The following is a 20,007-nucleotide window of genomic DNA, read 5'->3' on the forward strand; positions in this document are numbered from 1 at the left end:
GATACAGGACTCGTCATATACATACATACACATCCTCCACTTTCCATAAACATCTATACAGGGAACAGACCCAGGATGCGGAAATAGTCATCAAACACATACACAAAGTAACACAAACCACACAACCAAGATCACCCACATTAACTGTCTAACAGATACAACAATACGAGGCAAAAGATAATATCCTGATTAACAGACATAAGTCACTAGTAACCACAATACAACCCCTCACATCTCCCATACTAACTATATTAAAATGTGACGTTAAGCATTCAAATTTATGTACATTTGTAATTAAACTACTCATTTAATGCATAAAAAGAGTTAGCATGTAAAAATCTTTTTAGGGCACACTCAAAGGATTTCTGGTTAGTTTCTCCTAACTGTAATGGTACAGATTTTGAGGACAAAATTTATGTTGAACAGCAACTCATTTTGGAGAATGATTCTGTTGAAGCAGCCTCATCTTAATGGGAGAAAGCTTGAATAAAGTATGGTAGAAGTGGACTGATGCAAGCAGAAGCAAAGATAAAATTTGGTTAAAACTACAACAGTCTTGGAATTTTGGTGGTGATGGACACCACCAGAATCCTAAGAATGTTGTAATTTTTCATTTGAGACTTAAGCAGGTTGGAAGATGCAACAGGCCCCCCCCGTGAACAAATGTTGTACACCTATTACCGTCTTCTCTTCTTCGTGTAGGTGATGCAGCTGTTGGTGGCAGAGACTAATAAATACTACAACCAATAGTTAAGACACACTTGACAGTGATGGTTGTTGCTCATGACTTTCTGATAAGACTATACAGCATGTGGGTCTGTAATAATACACATCTGTCATGATGTCAGGGACACACTGAAGTATTACTGGTCCACTCTCAAACTTGCAATATCCTTCACTATATTAACCCCTTTTAGGACTACATACTTTCACTAGCTCATGTTGTCAAGAACTTGTAATTTATATTCTGCCTTCAGAATAACAGACAGTTTTACAATTGTCTTAACTTACATTCTTCGTTCAGGATAATAGACAGTGCTAAAATTGTTGTAGTGTATATTCTTCCCTCAGAATAAGAGACAATGATTCAGTTGTAATTTGTGTTCTTACCTTGGATTAAGAGATAATATTTGAATTGATATAATGTATATAATTCCCTTGTAGTGAGGGACCAAATTTTGATTGTTTGGTTATGGTCTGTATAAGTTTCTTTCCTTCTAGCTACTGTGGGTGTTGCTGTCAGCTACCATTCTCGGACTTGTGATGCAGAGACTGGCAGCTCGTCTTGGGGTTGTAACCGGCCTTCACCTAGCTGAGATGTGCTATAGGCAGTATCAGAAAGTTCCACGTATTATTCTCTGGTTAATGGTTGAGGTTGCCATCATTGGTTCTGATATGCAAGAAGTCATAGGTACAGCTATAGCAATTTTCCTCCTCTCCAATAGAGTGTAAGTACATACCTGTTGTGCTTCATAGTGACTGAAAATAACAATATTTAGTGATATGGTTATGCTATTGAAATTTATTACCTGAGATATTGTGTTTTTTTTCATATAGAATTCCACTTTGGGGTGGCGTTCTTATCACAGTTGTTGACACATTCACATTCCTGCTCCTGGACAAATATGGGTTGCGCAAGCTTGAGTTCCTTTTTGCCTTCCTCATCACAGTAATGGCTGTCACATTTGGCTATGAAGTATGTAATATTTCTCATCACTTCTTCCTAAGTAAGTGTGTGGTAGTCGAGAGCAAAGGTTTAACACTGCTGATATTTTGTAACCTGGTATCCTCTTTTCTTAAGCTCCATTTTCTTTTCATCATCTTTTTGTCCTGATCTCCCAAGAGGCTCCTTTCCCAGAGGTTTCCCCATATAAGTTTTGTATGCATTTCTTGTCTGTCATCCATATCACGTATTCGTTTCATCACAGTGAGCTTGAGTTTGTTACAATACAGAAAGACTAATATGATGTACAAATTTCCTAAGCACATAATATCCTAGTTAATGGACTAAAGCCTTTCAAATATTCTTCAGAATACTTCAGTCAGTTGTGATTGTCTTCTTATGTGAAAATGAAAGGCCACACTTCAGAAACATTTCTAACAAATAGCAAAGTTACTGCTTCATATATCTTGAAATTTTGAGTTTTGCAATGTTAATTGGCTGAACTTTAGAAAATAATACTTATAAGAATTTCCTTAATTTATTTTCACTTAATGTCATCATTACTTTTTTATGTAAATGTAAGAGATAGAATGATTGTTTGCAGATGTTGATTTAGTGACAGTATAATATATGTACAGTCAACTCTTGATTATCCGGGATAATGGTGGGGATGGAAATCACGATTAATCAAAAACCTGGTTAAGACAAATTTTATTAAAAGTAGTACTGTAATACTGTACCTTCATAATACTATGGGCCTGCCTGTATTTAAATTTATTCAACCTCATTTTTATGTCATCTCATGGCCTATTTAATACTTTTTTTACATTACACTAAAGTATGAATTAGTTATTTCAATCACAGTCTTCAACAACATCCAACACTTTTTACAAATATTAACACTTAAAAAAATTTAATATTGTCATTTACTTTTTCGCGGTATTTTCCTTTTTCTGTTGAATACTTAACACAACATGCTTCCTTTTACACCCTGACATTTTGCTAACGCACTTGAAGATTGATACAAAGATAATAACTGGGGCGATGTATCTGTCCTTGAAACATTCCACAAATCCTTGCATTCTTTCACCCCTACCCTAGAACATTGTGTTAGCATAACGGGACCAAAGAATGCAGAGCTCGGTTCACAATAGTGCTAAAATAGTGTTACAACTCGCCATGTGAAAGAAAAGTGAATGAATACTAAACAACATATAAGCCTCAAAAAAGCCTCAGTAGCCCCGGTTAAGCCACAAACCAGTTAATCTGCCCCCAGATAATCGAGAGTTGACTGTATTTACTTTCAGACCAATTTGTTTTTTAGCTTATAATACATACTTGTATAAGCGTGAATATAAGGCAACCCCTATTTTTCCAATGAAAAAGTCAGAAAATAATTTGTTGGGGGATAGAATTTGAGAATATCACTAGGATTAACAATTTGCACTCCTTATAATCATCTTCATCACATTTGTTCTTAATGACCTGCATGTAGGACAGTCCTTTTTTAAGAGGCAGCACTAAAAAAACTTGCCTTATATTTGAGCTACATTAGTACATTATAGTACATTATTCATCATGGTATTTGTGTTCTCAGCCAAAAATTTAACGTAAACCGTATATACCTCAACTTGTATAACTATAACTGCAATTCAATTATAGTATGTGGTGGCATCTCCAGACCAAGGTCAGGTGTTGAAAGGAATGTTCTTCCCATGGTGTGACCACTGTACTGGCACAGTGCTGTTGCAAGCTGTTGGCATTATTGGAGCTGTCATTATGCCTCACAACCTTTACCTGCATTCAGCCCTGGTTAAGGTACATATTAACAACAGTAAATATTAGATATAGTGGGCATCTATATATAGGATTCTATAAGTAATTTTTGTGTGGTCAAAACTATGAGTGAAAGGCTGTGCCTGAGAGTTGTATGACCACTCATTTGAAAGCTGATGTCACTCATGTGATGGGAAGAGTAAATATTTTTTGATCAGGCTTGAGAAGGCTGTGAAGATATGCCATTTTTTATTACAATATTTTGGCATATTGTAAGAAAGTAGCTCTTCATAGTGGGTCATGAATGTGAGTGCCTACGTTTACCAATGTGTGTCCAAGTAGAAAATGTTACAATTCTGAATGTTCACCAGCTGAAATTGTGATTGTAAAAAAAATCACTTGTATTTGTCAACATTTGCTGATTTTGAACATTTGCTTTAACAGATGCTTGCACATGCACACACGCACGCACACACATACACACATGCCTGTGCATGCTCCCCCCCACCCACCTTCATTGAATTGCTTATGATTGTATTATTGTATGATTAACCTTAACTGTATTTTTTTTATTCTTCGCATCATTTTGATCGAGTCTGAAGTTGAACATTTTCTCCAACCTACGTACCCACTCATATGCTCCTGAATGTAGAATGCTGCTGAGATATTGTACAGAATTCGTGGCTTTTACCTTAATCACTTGCCTGTTAACTATTACGCTCTTCTTTCCTGCAAAAGTGAATTAAAAGGGCATTACTGAAGTTCTCATTTTCTACATTTCATACTCATTCCTCTTCACTAGTCTCCCATCACACAAAAGAGAATGATGTAGTTTATCTGTATTTTTGAAAATGATGAACATTTTCAAAGTCAGTCCACATTGTTTTCATATTTTACCTTCTGGCAGATCACTGCTGTCACAGAGGAATATAATTTCATGTTTCACTTTCTTTGTCATGACTGGGGCTGAGCACTTGTAGCTTAAATAACTTGGAACATAAACACAGACTTTCAGTATTCAGTCCCAATAATGCCAAGCAAAACAGTGAAACAGTGATATATTAATGAAAATATTGTCACATGATAAGTGACTATACAATGGGTTTGGATTTTATTTAAGTCTGAATACTTCTATCTACAACTGTTTACAAATAATTTCAATCATTCACAGTTCGTTAGACTGATATTGCTTTGGTCCTCTGTGCTGTGCTGTCATGGACTCCCACCTCTGTTTCGTCTACACAGACTTCCTGTATATCACCTTGTGGAATGGTGAAAAATCTCTGTCTCATCAGTACCACCATTATTGTGGCTGCCAGGGAGTTTGTGTTTCTCTTGCTTAGCCAGTGAATGCTTCTGCAATATTTCTGTAATATTTCATGATTCTGAAGTATATGGATTTCAGGCATCATATAGCAATGGTCTCTTCTTAAGGCTGCTTATCACAGGAAGCCTCCTGGTAAGGTGGTGGTCCATCCACACAAATTGCCACCACCTCTGCTCTGAGGGTAACTCCCTGCTACATGTTTGGATGCCCAATAAATATTGGCATCACGACACTATACTGGTATACCAGGCTTGGACTCTTGTAGGCAGGACTGCAATCAACAGTGTCCTCCCATCCTGGAAGTTGACATGTCACCATCGTCCAGCTTCTTCCTCCTTCGGGTGGTATGCTTTGCATCACATGGCCCTCTAGGGGATGCACCTCCATTAGTATGTTTCCACCCATCCTAACAGTCAGATCCCTTGGAGGTTTACCTGGAATTCTTGCCATGGACACTCCTGGTCACTGGGTGGCCTTTGAACCCAGCACTGCTGGACTGTGCTCCACCTCCAGCCTTCCAGCTGTACTGTCACAACTCTCTCACACAAGCCAGTACACATTGCTGCTTCTGTCCTTCTTAAGAGGATGAATAGCACCCAGCGCCTCAAATCCAGAGGTGTCGTGCATGTGCAAGATGTCCAGCCCCAGGTTGAACTTGTCTGTGGTCGTGGTGATGGAAGTCCTAAGTCTGTTGAGGGTGCCTGTGCAGGGTCAGTTCCATTAGCACCCCCTTCAAGACAATGAGCATCTCCCCGAAGTGTCTCTAGGACATACAGCTGGGTCAGTTCTTTTCTTGGAAGTCCTGCAGTGATGTGTGGCCTGATCATCAGTGATGCTCATTGTGAGTGCTCACAGGGCATGACTTGTCCGTTATCGACCTCTTGGCATTTAGGCTGCCATCCTTGCTGACACACTGATCTCGTAACAAAGGGACAGGAGTGATGGCATCAGTGCTTTCTTCTTATGTCCTCCCATACTCATTTCTTGGGTCCCAGTCAGCATTCTCCAGTAAGTGTTCCTGGGAATCCCTATTGGTAATCTGCTGAGATGGCCAGTGCTCCGACACTGCCCTCATAGTCGTTGCTAACCCCCTTGTCTGTTGGTCTCTGGTGACTGCTCACATGGGGGCCCCAACCCTTACTATTCATAGCTATGCTAGCAACCCAACTGCTCCCTTTGCAGCCCATAGTCTTAGGGCATGGTCAAAAGCACTCTTGCCACTTCCATGTCCTGCCTGGGCTTCATCTTCCAGGAGTTGTTTTCTGAACTGCTGCCTTGTCCCTTATAATCCCATTGCCAAATTCCTTGCTGCAGTCCTGGGCTGACCAGGTGGAGTGTACTGTGGCCTACCACTTTTGTTGGCTGGCCCTTATCATTGTAGTTAGGCTTTCTTGGCTGCTTTCTAGGTGTTCCAGCCTGTCCATAACCCTGTCTATAAAGAGCTGCCATGCTGGATCTGTTTCTTTGCTTGGTCATAGCCCTCATTCTGTATGTCTTTGATTTGTTATTTTATTATTATTTCATTCAACTGTCCCTGTTATTGGCTATAGCCCTACTATCTACTAATTAAATTCCTGGATAGTGACGATACCATGCCCACAGAATTCTGTTGTAGCCATGTCATTGAGATATTTTCTTGTATAGAAAACCTTAACCATGGATGATCTCAAGTAGCAGTCATAAAGAAAGAGAAGATCAGTAGGAAGATGGTAGTGGTTTACTGCCCTGTACTGTCCCCTTTTTCCTGCTTCACCTCCAGGAAAATACTGTGCTAGTACCCTAACATGGTGGTGGGTGCTTCTTTGCATATCCTTCCCATTCATTCTTCACAACACTGTATAACTAATGCAGTTTGCAGAATGTCAGTAACTATACCAAGAAATAAAGAAACAATAACATTAACCATGCACTTAAAGAACATAACATTGTCCCATGGAGTGTGGGGTTTTAATTCAGGTTCTTATTTAAAATTTCCCAGAAAATTTTGTTCACAGTATGTAAATTTATGTTGGTTGACTATTAATAGACACTATATTTTATTTCTCAACAGTCACGAGATGTAGACCGAACAAAAACTGAGAAAGTCAGGGAGGCCAACTATTACTTCTTCATTGAATCATGTGTTGCTTTATTTTGTTCCTTCATCATCAATGTATTTGTGGTGGCTGTGTTTGCATTTGGACTATTTGAGAAGACCAATGGACAAGTGGTGAGTTTCAGCTGACAACCAAAGATACACACAGAAGCAAAATAAATCCCAAAGAAATTTATATGAAAATGTGTTAGTTTATGTTATGAGTTATAAAAAGCTAATAAGAAAACAATTTTTATTACTGGCTTTACTCATTGTCATAGAATGTATTATATTCTTCAGTTGATACTTCAGTATAGACTTCGTGCAAAGAGAATGCAGAACTCTAGCAGTGTGGCGTCAGAGAAAAATTATCTCATCATAGTTGTAAACATTCTTCACAGTAAATTTATTTTCACCTTGCAGTGTCATACATATATCTAATTGAAACATACTTATAATATGATGAAAACAACTAAATCAACTAGCACACAGGCTTGGAAGAGACAGCATTATCTTACCAGGCAGTAGAGAAGTACAGAAGCGAATTACATTTGCTCAGTATGCTAGAAGCATGCAAGGCTCAAAATTATTTCCACAGAATTTTTGTGCCCTTCTTATTCGCAGGTGTATTGACTTGTAGGATTTTGAATATCTTGAACATTATTGCATTAATGCATATTTGTACTTGACTCTGTACTGTAAATACCTTGACACAATACCAAATATTGGCTGAATTCGGGTACTGAAACATCATAGAATTTAGAATTCTGAAGCTTGTGGATGAAATGCCTCATTTTTGTATGTGTTAAAAATGTTCATTATGATTTCTTTTCCAGTATGATATGTGCATTGAGAACAATTCCACATTCAGTTATGTGTTTGAGGTAAATATATATAATTTATATTTATCTGAAATTTAAGATTATTGATAGATCAATCAGTCATTGCTTGGTTTTCAAGGATAACAGGTTAAGAACTCCAGCAGAATGTGAAATGGAGAAATCTGACATGAAAAAATTAAATGAGATGATTGAAATTAATTATTAAGTAGTGATAGACGCACATCACTACATGGGACATATTTCTTCTCACTTTCCGTCTCGTTGTTGTTTCAGACACAGGATAGAACTGAATTTGTTGATGCAGACCTTTTCAAGGGTGGCGTTTTCTTGGGCTGTGCATTTGGGGCAGCTGCCATGTACATCTGGGGTGTGGGCATTCTGGCAGCTGGTCAGTCAAGCACAATGACTGGCACATATGCAGGGCAGTTTGCAATGGAAGTAAGTTATCACTGACCTCCCCCTTTAAGAAACTCTTTCCACAAATTAATGAATGTGCTATGAAATAGTGATGTCCTGTTGTATATTCTGTCCACATTTATTTTATGTACAGTGAAACCATGGTAGAACGAGTATGGCTTATACTGAGGACTTCATTATAGTGACAAAAGCCATTGGAATCATCAGTTTCTTAATGTTGTACGTATGGTAAATCATTGCATAAAATGGTGGATTTTTTCTGGGATGTTTGTCATAATGAGTGATTTATAACTAGCCACCACTGTTTTCCATAACTTACTATACTTTTTGCTTCCGAAGTTGTGTATGGGTAGCGGCCTGTAAAGTTCAAGTTAACTCACCCTCTGTTCTCTACCCTTGTCCAGGAGAAAGTTTGCATTTCGGATTGTAAATGTAAACAGCTCACCCTATACATCTTGTTATGACCACTGCACCATGCTTTATCTTCCCATCCTTGCCTCACACACATTCCTTTTCTTCCCCTGGGCTCCCCTTCATCTATGTAGGACAGTGTCACAGAATACAACTATGCATGTGCATGTTTAAGGTTTCGCCACATGAGACATCTACTATATTTCAGTTTGCACTGACTGCAAAGCTTTGAAAATCCTGTAATTATGGCAATGAAGTGGAAGAGCTTGGACTTGAATACAAAGCTTTAAATAGTATGCCTGTGTGAAGTGAGCAGCTTATCAAAAAGTGAAACAAGAAGGCAGTCTGGGTTAATTTCTTTGATATTGTTTACTATACTGAAGAACAAAGAGAAAATACAGTATATACTAGACCTAAGAAAACTGACGTTGTTCCTTTCATTCATTTCACGAACTCAGTTTATGATTGTGTGGTGTATATAATGAGGTGAGGGATCTACAGATGGTATGGATCCTGTTCAAGTGTCTTACTAGGATTATTTTCATTAACAAGTGTGTAATGTAAATATGTCATTAATGGGAAAATATACAGTCATAGATCTGCCATAAGGTGCATTCTTCAGTGACATATAATGACTAATTCAAGTCATCATTTATGTATATTGTTTCTGTGCTTACTGAATTAAATACAATGCCATGAAGGCGTATGGGGCAGTGGATGTATGGATCCGCGTTTTGTATGTAACATCAAATACTACATGTATTCCAGTAGTGGCCCTTAGAACAACCTATGATATAGTTTACATATGTAAGTATTGGATTGACTGACACTGCTTCACATAGTATAAATCAATGCACTTACTCTCACATGAGCACACGCACCAAATTATGGGTGAAATTAGGGTGGGGCTTGTGGGTTTGCAGAGAATTGTGAGTGGCATATGAGTGAACAGTGTTTGTGGCTGTGCTGGACTTAAGCTTATAAAGAACAGCTTCTGATTAGCAGTCAGTTGTGAGTAGATGAGGTTATCCTCTTGAGTGCAGATAATGTATTTTCTTCTGATGCATATGGTACACATTCTTCTTGATTATTTTACAATACTTTATGAGTTATTGAGGTCATGCAGCTTTGATACTTCTGGTGAGGGGTTACTTACTTACTTACTCATGGAGCTGAGCCCTTCTGGAGGAGCTGCCAATTCTGCAGCTACTTAAGAATTTTGCAGCATTTTATGGAATCCGAAGGTTCATTACCATGTTCACAAGAGCCCTCCACTGGCCCCTATCCTGAGCCAGATCTATCCAATCTATACCATCCCATCCTATCTCTCTAAGATCCATTCTAATATTGTCCACCCATCTACGCCTTGGTCTTCCCTGTGGTCTCTTTCCTTCTGGCTTTCCCACCAGTGAAAGTAAGTTCTATAATGTGTATCTCCTTAAACATAAGGTTGGATTGTTCACTGTGAAGACTAACATGATATGTAACTGTGTCTGCTCGTAGGGCTTCTTAAATCTTCAGTGGTCAAGATGGAAGCGGGTACTGTTCACCCGTACAATTGCTGTTGTACCAACATTTTTTGTGGCTTTCTACTTGGATATTAATAACCTGACTGGTATGAATGATTTGTTGAATGCTGTCATGAGTCTGCAACTGCCATTTGCAACAATTCCAACTATTGCTTTCACCAGCAATCCACAAATAATGGGAGAATTTGTCAATGGCTTGTAAGTAATAATTTTCATATGACAGACAATTTCAGTCTTAGGTACTCAAGTTTTATCATAAATGTGTCTAGCAACCATTTAAATCTTTTGATGCTACAAGCGTGATAACTTAGTAAGGAACTTGGGCACAAATGGAAGGATAATTTTAAAACATATCTTTAAAAAAACGGGCTGGATGGACTTGAGTCATCTTCCTCTGGACAGGGAACACTGGCAGGTTCTTGTGAACATGTTAATGACATATTTTAACTTTTACCTCCATGAGTAAAATCAGCAGTAAATGCTCTGTTATTAATTAAACTGTAGCATTTTTAGGAGTTTAACATAACATTTATTATATATTTTATTGTTTCTTGTCTTTTCCAGAGCCAACAAAATAGCATCCATAACTTTATCAGTAGTGGTTATTGCAATTAATACCTTCTTTGTGGTACACTCTGTAATATATGACATTCCTCATGAATGGGGAATATGGCTTGCATTAGCAGTGTTTGTAGTCTTTTACCTGTTCATGTGTACATACTTTGTACTACACATGATTGTCAGCATGGGTAACACAAGACTTAATGAATACCAGGTAAGTAGAAATGTCAAATTTATTCTAATTAGTTGGAAGTAATAGTGTAGAAGATTTTTTTTTCCCCCCCTTTTTCAGGTCCTATATCAGGGTCAGTATGGTAATTTTAATGTTTAAAAATGATATATTGAAACTGGCTCTTTGATTTGTCTTGTTGTCAGATACAGTAAATGAACTTCAGAAGATGTCCTGTGTCAAACTAAGTTCCATTAGAAGTGCCTGGAATAAAAATTTTACTGTTGATCTGAGCAGTTTTGCAGAGCACTAGGTTCTAGAGAGCTCTAACAGACACTGGGATATGATATCTGAAAGAAAATATCTGATGTGCATTTAATAATGGAAAATGTAGTTTTCATAATGAGGAAAAACATTTGAAAGATGAGCATTATTTTAAAGCAGAAAATACGATTTTTATGGTATCAAAGAATACATACAAGGATGTTCTTTGTATAATGATACCGTGTGGTAGAAAATACAATTATTTAATGAGGAAAAGCATGTTCAAGACTACATCAATTATATATGATTATCCCCTTTTGAAAATAAAGATACATTTTAAAATAATATATGGTACATATTTAGTAAAAAAATAAAATCACTGATTTTACAAAGATTCCTTCTGTTACTGTAATGTGATCAAACTAGAACTAAATTAGGATATTCTTTTATGCTGTATCATGGCTTCTCTAAATGAAAACTTTCTGACTATTTTTATTTTTCACCATTTCTTCTTCAGGCCTAGCATGGAGTGATTTTGGTTTATGATGAAGAGACAAAGAATGTATTGTATTTGCCAATTTGCATGAAATAAATTTTACTGTCATAAAAATTTGAAACTTTGTGCTAAACTTTTAAATTTCATTATGAACTTAGTGAAGTTTTATTATAAGATGACAGTATGTTCCATGTTTATTTTGTGGATTTATGAGACAATTTTTGTTTTAAAAGTTCACCTCAAATGCCATTTATATAGGAATAAAAATAATGTGCTTTTTAACTAATGCCATTCAGTGTAAAATGTAATGTGGCTGCAGATTCAGTAGTTTAAAAGAACACTAGAAGTCAGAGAAATTGTAGCAATTAGAGAGAAACAACACAAGAAACTGTGGCAAACCAAAAGTAACCGTCTCCTTCTGGTAAACAGTTTTTGCACTTTACACTTTGTGGCTTTTCTTTCCAAGCTGATGACTATTCTAATTCATGATCCAAATTTTCGATTTACAATACAGCCATTCACTGGGTAACTGTGAACAGGAAATGTAAACCATTAAAATAGCTAGTGTCATTCAGAATAAACTGAGAAGATATCATGATGTTTTTATTTTGATAGATTTCAGCAGTTAAACATCATCCTAAAGTAATTACAAATTATTTATTTTTAATTTTGTTTCTGTTTATAGGCAATATCCAAAGAATATCACTGTAGGATACTTAAAAGATACTTGCACTGAAAATCATCAGTGCTGTTTGTGTGTCAGGAGTTTACATGATCATCATGTTTTATTGTTGAAGACAAAGAAGAGATGATATCATATGGCATACTGTTCATACTGAGTTTTATGAATATTAGTTAATCAGTATCTATATTAAACATGGCTGTACTTTAATGAGGAGATGAACAGCACAATGCAGCTTGTTAATTGTGTTCTGAATGACTGGTTGACAACATTCAATGAAAATGTATTCTCCAGTGGGGTAAAATTATTTCCCTAATAAACTTTTGTAATTCTGCATACATCATTGGCCTTAATGTTCATTTATTGCGGACACAGATATAATGTTGCAAAACTATATTGGAAATTATGTTTCCTTGTATTTTGTTTCACATTCATTCCACTATATTACAGAATGTGTCCAGTTAAAACTTGTAGATTTTAATGGGATTATTATTTTAAGTTTTATGTAATTTTTGCATAATATTTGCATACCAGAAATCAGTGGAATCTACATACTTCCATGACATTGCAGCAAAATTAAAATGTTCCCCAAAGTATATTTAACAAACATTGTTTATTATACAGGAGAGAAGATACTTATTTATTTTTAATTGGTTACATTTCTTGGACAGTTCTTGTTTAGAGGAATTAGACCCTAGCTCTGTGTAGAAGTAACTGTCCAATAGTACAGTGGTTTTGGAATTAGATCACATAAAATTTCTTTCAGACTATTTGCAAATTATCTAATTATGTGTTTATTCTCTTTCAAATGCAGTTCGTATCCAAATATATAAAGTGTCCAGAAGCAACAGACTTTGGCCTCAGTACACAGAACTTCTCAAGGTAACGCCATGTTAAGAATAATTTATTTTATTAATAGTGTTTCCTTCATATACAGTGTGGGTAATTTTGCCTGTGGTTCTGTATGGGTATAAAACTGGGTCTCTGACATTAAAGAAAGAAAATGGACTGAGGGTGTTTGAGAACAGGGTGCTGAGGAGAATATTTGTTCTGAAAAGAGATGAAGTGACAGGAGGTTGGAGAAAACAGCATAATAAGGAGATTCATACTTGTACTCTTCACCAAGTATAATTACAATGATGAAGTCAAGGAGGATGAGATGGGAATGGCATGTAGCAAGAATGGGAAAGAGGAGGGATGCATACAGGATATTGGTGGGAAAGCCAGAAAGAAAGAGACCACTAGGAAGACCAAGATGTAGGTGGATGTATAATATTAAAATGGATCTTAACACTTTGTGGACTGGTGGCACATTTTTATGCCCAGCGCTTTTAAACGTGGCGGACTGGTGGCTATTATTATGATTTTAGTACACGTTAGATTCTAACACACTATACCTTTCTCTGGCGCCACCCAAGTGAAATGACTACTGCGTAATATTATTCCAGAATGTTTGCTTAGTAAGCAGTAACTTGATCTCGCTGTTTGGGTTCCCCCTCCAAAGGAAAATGATCTTTGACCCTTCAAGCTGTTATGTACCAGGCAGGAAGTTAGTAGTGCAATGAGTCAAGAACAGAAGTGGTTGAAAACCAAGCAATATCTGACTTGTTCTCCTACCACAAGCTATCTGATGTTCCTTCTGAGACATGTAGTGATAGTGATTCAGACAGTGGCAGTGACAGGGGACAACAAATAATTTGGCCACAGACAGTAAAAGTGAAAGTAGGTAGAAGTGCAGGTAGTAAAATTGCGGGGACAGTCACATGGGGAAAAGCAGACAAAACACCTACTTTGTGACAGTTTACTGGAAATCCAGGGGTGAAGCAAATTCCATCAGACCCAACACAAGTGTCTGAAGTAGCAGAACTGTTTTTTGGAGATAGGGATACTCATGTTGTGAATATGATTTCCACAGTTTACAATTTGAGCATGGTTGATGTTCAAAGGAGACATGGACAAGTAAAGAAGCCTATTTGTATTTCTGAGTATAATATGTTCATGAAGGGAGTTGATAGAGCCGATCAATACTTGGCCTATTATTCTCTTCCTAGGAAAATAATAAAGTGGACAAAGAAAGTTGCCTTGTGGCTAATAAATTGTGCCATTTTCAATTCATTTTTGGTTTACAAAAATCTAAACCCTGATTCGAAATTGAAATACAAAGCATTTCTGATGAATGTGGCAAAGGCCTGGGCTACAGACCAGATGGTGGCGGCAGAACCAAAGTCAGGCACGGACTTAGTGTGACTGGGCCCATCAACTCCCACCCCACACAATCCTCATGTGGACACCCCTGGGCGACTCTCGGGTGATATGCGGAAACATACCCTCGTGAAAATTGTGAGGAGTGAACATTCCAAAGGGAAGCATCCTTCTAGGCAGTGCTGTGTTTGCACAGTTCACAAAAAAAAGGAGTATGACGGTCTACATTGCAAGTTCTATGTAATGCCACTTCACAAAGGGCAATGTTTCCAGAAATATCACGCTCTCAAGCACTTCTAGAAGCATTGGTATGTGTTCTCCAAAAATTTTAGTTCATAAAATTAATTAGGAATTTTATATTAATTTTTAAAGTGAACAGTGCACAAGTTAGGGTAGTAGGTTTAAAAATGCCAGTCCCCAAGGTGATTTAAATATTTAAATTGCCAGTCCACAAAGTGTTAAGAGAGATAGAATGGCATGGTATGTATTGGATTGATCTGACTCAGGATAGGGATCCTAAAGGTCCATCACCATCCTTCCACTTTTCACAGGAGGTTGAAATTTGCTGGGTTTATATGTAATGCATATTGAATTTAATATAAGCACTGACAACAAGGACAGGGTGTCAGTACAACCTCCTTACAGAAGAGCATAACTGAACTGCTCAGAAAAAACGTTTAGCCCCTGCATAAAAGGGTAGCGCATTCACGTGCATGACACGGAAAGACAAAGTAAACAGAAGCCATGCTTGTGAGTTTTATACTGTCATAAATTGAAACGTGACCAGATGAGCACCAGAGTAGACAGTCAATCATATCTCAGCAAGAGACTGAAGGAAAGGAGTTGAAATTTACGTTATAAACAGGGGAAGTGTGATTCCTGTCTTCTAATTTTTGCTTGGTTGTCATTTACACAATAGTACGATTTTTTTCAGGAGTGATTTGATCAGTTGTACTTTTTTTGTACTTTGAAAAATTCAAGTGATAACAAAGTTTTGTACATAATTTGGTAGCTTACATGAATTCTGTATGTTTTAATTTCATCTGGTTATCTCCATTTGAAGACAATATTGTGTATCATTTAATACTTCCATGACATATGAAAACAGCCAATGTCACATAAATTTGGCATTTTGTCCTCAAAACCACAAAGTTACGAGATAAAATACTTTGTACTTTTATTTATCATACAAACATGTGGTTATACAAAGTTCATTAAAATAAAAAATTCAGCTGCCATGCAGTTTCAGTCAGATTTGTTGATTTGGCATGGAATACCTATAATATGGAGATTGCACTGTCTCATCATTTCAGACATTTTTCAGCAGCACATTTTCACAATGCAGCTTTATCTCTGGGAATTTATTCTCTGTAACTGCTTCTAACTTGTTTTCAGTATGCAGCTCTGTCTGTTCTTCATAAGTATGTGCTGGGGCTTTCTGTTCTGTTAACTTTCTATACTGTTTCATTCTTTTAGTTAAGTACAAGAAGACAATGACTAGATTAACAGCATGAGAGCCATTATAAAATGTGGGAACCAAGTGTAAATTTTCCAAGACCATTTACAACTCATTAAACTTCCGACTTTTTATTCATACAATATACGTGCCAAAGGAAAGGAACTAGTGACATAACACTAAAAGATGATGAACAATGTGAAAAGAACAAAAATCAAAAGAATTTAGTTTCATCCAACTTGGAAGCAGCTAAATGGTATGTATGAGTCAAGGACTTTGAAATGTATTTTTTTAGTATCTATTTCTCACATTTACATGTTTTCACATATCTGAAATATTCTTTTAGATTTGTGTGTTATTCAAAAGAAGTGACAACACTTACTGACTAATATGTAGTGATTTAATGCCACCAAAGCGGGACATACATTAAAGACCTTTATATAGTTCCATTAAAAATGTAACTGTGGAGCTATACCTCCACTCCTACCATATTATGGCATGGTGCTTGGGTGCAGTCTTCACCTTTATGTGTTTCTACAGCTACAGCTAGTTTTCTGCATTTTAGTTATCACCTTTTCTTTTTTAATATCAGCATCAGTCTAACACTGCTTCAGACTTGAGTTAGTATGCAGCTACCTTCTTCTTTCTCTCATGGTGTTATACTGAGGTTCAAACATAATGCCAGGTGATTGATGGCTTGTTACTTTGACAGAACTTCAAGGTTGTAATATTCAGAGAGCTTCCACTTGAACCTTACAACCCTAAGTCTGGTATCACATGTCACCAATGTGATCTTGGCAACGCTGTCAAGATCACAGTTTAACTGCTGATTGAGATGTGATAGGGTGATGTGAATAAAGAATTGTGAGGAATGGGAGTATAAAGTGGTGTGAGCTATTTTAAAACAATACTTTTACATTTGCTTGGAAGGACCGAGGAATATTGTAGAAAAATTGTCAGGTTACCCACTCTGTGGCTAGGATTTTGAATTTCAGTCAGATGCAGTGCATGAGAACCAACCCACCCAGACTGTGGAAAAAACAAATGAGAGTCAGCAAGGCAAGGTTAGGTGAAAGCAGAATTCAGTTTGATATGAACAGAGAAACTCTGTATTCAGTAGAATTCTATCTTCTGGCATATAACACCATGTAGTCTGTTCAAAGAGTGCTGACATTTTTGAGGAACATGTCACCTCCAGCTTCTGGGTTGAAGAATAAGTCAAGCAAGAGACCAAATAAAGCAGTCAGTAAGAACATACGGCTTGCAAAAATTCAGGATCACATAAAAACAGAATGGACCTTGGAAGCCAACCCACCAGCTCTCAGTTGCTCTTCCAGAGAACCAGGGTGAACAATGAGGAGACAGGAGAAGAGTGACTAGGTTTGTTCCTTGAAAGGGCTATTGTGCAGATGTAGGAGAGAGGTCAGAGGGGTGTATGGTGGACAGAGAATCAAGGAGGATGAGAGAGAAGTCTGTATGAGTTGTAGGCATGTGGTTGAGAATTAAAATAGCAAAGACAGCAGAGGAAAGCCAAGGAAGCTTAGGGTTGATGGGTGGCCATAGAGGGCTAGGTTAGTACCCTGATAAGGGCATGGACTTCCAAGGTCCAGTGGAGAACCTAGGTAGAGAATTCTGTGAGGGACCCTTACCATAATCTTTCAGGGAGCACATGAGAGGTTTCCATGACTTGCTTAGGTAGAAGCCATCCTCCTTGTAATATTATTGGGATAGAGCTCCCTTGCTTCCCTGTTATATGGTCCATATGTCTGGGTTTGGTGGTGAGGATGCTGGAGTTATAGAGCTGGATGCATTGTCCCAAGATGCTGCTGTGCTCTGCCATGGCTGACTTGTCCAGATGTTTTAGCACATATGCTGATGGTACTCTCTCAACCAGGTGTCAGTCAAACAGTCTACCTATCAAACGTAGACCTGACTGCACTCACGGGAATATAGTGTATACTCTTGGTGTTCTCTGCCCCTGTTCATCCTTGACGAGCTGAAGGAAACTAGATACTCTCATCACCAGGAGGCCAGCCAATTTGATGTTGTGCCAGGACAGCACCCTGCCAATGCAGTTAAAGATTGATCCAACATAAGGCAGGAAAGTGTCTTAATCCAGCTTATAATTGGGTGTAGCCATCTGCATGGTAGGATTGAGAGTCCAGCAAATCCTCTGAAATGTTGGTTGACTTTCAGCAGACTACGTGGCATTATATTTCAGAAGATGGAATTCTTCATAACCACTGCTTTGGGATACTTCTGTTCTATCACTGACATTTGAACAAAAACCAGTTCTATGTAGGAAATTGAAGGCTGATTTTAGGTGTGACAAACATGTACAAGGGTGGTTCAAGATTAGCCTGAACATTTTTTCCCCTCCGCAAAACGTGGGCACCACAGAAATAAAACTTTTATGGACAGATGATGGCAACAGTGCACTCACTACCTGGCACATGTTCATGCACCATGCTTGTGCTCATTACAGCTAGTACAGGATGACACTAGACCTTATCATGCCTAGTGCAGAACAGCACTGTATCAAATTCCTAGTGAGAGGGAAAGTGAAACCAACAGAAATTCTTTGTAGGTTAAATGCACAGTATGGGGAAGGCCATTTAGAAATCTCAAACCTACACTATGCTCATGTTCAGCCTACAACTGTACAGGATATAACATCTGCCATGCCAGATAGCTGATTTTGAGAAATGGGTGAATTACAGAGCATGAAATTGCATGGAACTTGCTTTGAAGTGATGTGCACCAAGTTATTTGGAAGAAAAGACCTGAGACATTGTTAAAGATCATATTACTGCATGACAGTGCTCATCTACATATGGAAAATTTGATGAAGGTAGCATTGTCAACAATGGACTGTGAAATCATGAACCACCCTCCTTACAGCCCTGACTTAGCCCTCAGTGATTTCTATTTGTTTGGACCAATGAAGATGCACCTAGGAGGAGAGAAACTAGTTACACAGTCAGGATAAAACCTTTTATGCTGCTGGCATCAGTAACCTGCCAGGACAATGGAAAAATTGTGTTTGTGTGAAGGAAGAATATCTTGAAACGGAGTAAGAGTTTGACAATTCTTTTTGCAAAAAGGAAAAAATCCAGTCAACCTTTAACAACCCTCATACAGTACTAGGATATACTCATTAAAATTTCAGTAGTACATCTACAAATGCCCAATGAGGTCACTGGATTTTTTCAATTGACCTAATCCTTTCAGCCGCACTATGGCCCTGGGGTCGACTCAGCCTCTTAACAGAAATAAGTACCAGGAATATTCTTGGGGGTAAAGGGCGGCCAGCACATAGGGCTGACAACCTTACCGCCATCTATGAGCCGAATATCTAGAAAATGTGGGAACCTCAACATCTCACAACCCTATGGACCTCCACGGGATACCTTTACTTTTACATCTATGAATGCATGGACTATGTTCAGTATTGAAAGTAAAATTTAAAAACATTGTTTTCAGCACTGTAAGGTGTTATTCTGTGTAGGCTCCCTGTGTGCGTGCCACTGCTTATCTTTACTATGTGTGCACACAGGGAGCCTACACAGAATAACACCTTACAGTGCTGAAAACAGAAGTAGCCGTTGCAGCACTATAGACGTGGGGCAAGTAACCCTGAGAATTTTAATTTTAAATTTAAAATTTGAAAGGAGTTTTCTAAATTGGAACTGAAGATTTTAAAAGTGCCAGTTCATGAATGTCAAAATTGACGTGTGTGGGTGACAAAGATGATGTACGAATCAGACAGATAGCAGCGAAGTAGAACCTGTTAGCCAATTGGGAAGACCTGTGTGTTTTTAAATTTTAAACTGGGTGCAGTGTAACAGCTACGTGAGTGTATACACCTGATGATGGCCGTTTGCGGCCGAAACATGTAGTGTAGAAGAAGGCAAAACGAAAGACCTACAATAAATTTACATTTAGGACAGAATTTATATCATATATTGTACAGAGTGTAACAGGATGCTTAAATATAATATTGGTACCGTCAGATAATTACAAATTACCATGCATGAAATAATTCAGGAATTTCTCTTTTCAGCAGTATATCAACATTCACAATACAAGAAGATGTACTGGGAACATGGAACAAAAAGTAAGCGCAAGTGGAAAACAA

The 20,007-nt window shown here is 37.7% G+C and overlaps 1 protein-coding gene across 7 annotated transcripts in view; it reads left to right on the top strand.

Annotated features, from left to right (window-relative positions):
* LOC111868901 (protein Malvolio) overlaps positions 1 to 20,007 on the top strand; it is a 35,810-nt gene extending 15,803 nt beyond the window's left edge. For 4 of the 7 annotated variants that reach the window (XM_023859989.2, XM_023859988.2, XM_023859990.2 and 1 more), the window contains exons 4-13: positions 1,222 to 1,448; positions 1,558 to 1,696; positions 3,326 to 3,481; positions 6,817 to 6,975; positions 7,677 to 7,724; positions 7,956 to 8,120; positions 10,014 to 10,237; positions 10,604 to 10,814; positions 13,026 to 13,093; positions 19,933 to 20,007. In XM_023859989.2, coding sequence (XP_023715757.1) covers positions 1,222 to 1,448; positions 1,558 to 1,696; positions 3,326 to 3,481; positions 6,817 to 6,975; positions 7,677 to 7,724; positions 7,956 to 8,120; positions 10,014 to 10,237; positions 10,604 to 10,814; positions 13,026 to 13,093; positions 19,933 to 19,990 — 1,455 coding nt within the window. In that variant the 3' untranslated portion in view covers positions 19,991 to 20,007. Of the gene's footprint in view, positions 1 to 1,221; positions 1,449 to 1,557; positions 1,697 to 3,325; positions 3,482 to 6,816; positions 6,976 to 7,676; positions 7,725 to 7,955; positions 8,121 to 10,013; positions 10,238 to 10,603; positions 10,815 to 13,025; positions 13,094 to 15,889; positions 16,126 to 19,932 lie in introns of all 7 variants that reach the window. The other 3 variants (XR_002843581.2, XR_002843582.2, XM_023859992.2) reach the window with 3 other exon arrangements.

Source organism: Cryptotermes secundus, unplaced genomic scaffold (assembly GCF_002891405.2).
Source record: "Cryptotermes secundus unplaced genomic scaffold, Csec_1.0 scaffold685, whole genome shotgun sequence".
In the NCBI taxonomy this organism is placed as follows: Eukaryota; Metazoa; Arthropoda; class Insecta; order Blattodea; family Kalotermitidae; genus Cryptotermes; species Cryptotermes secundus.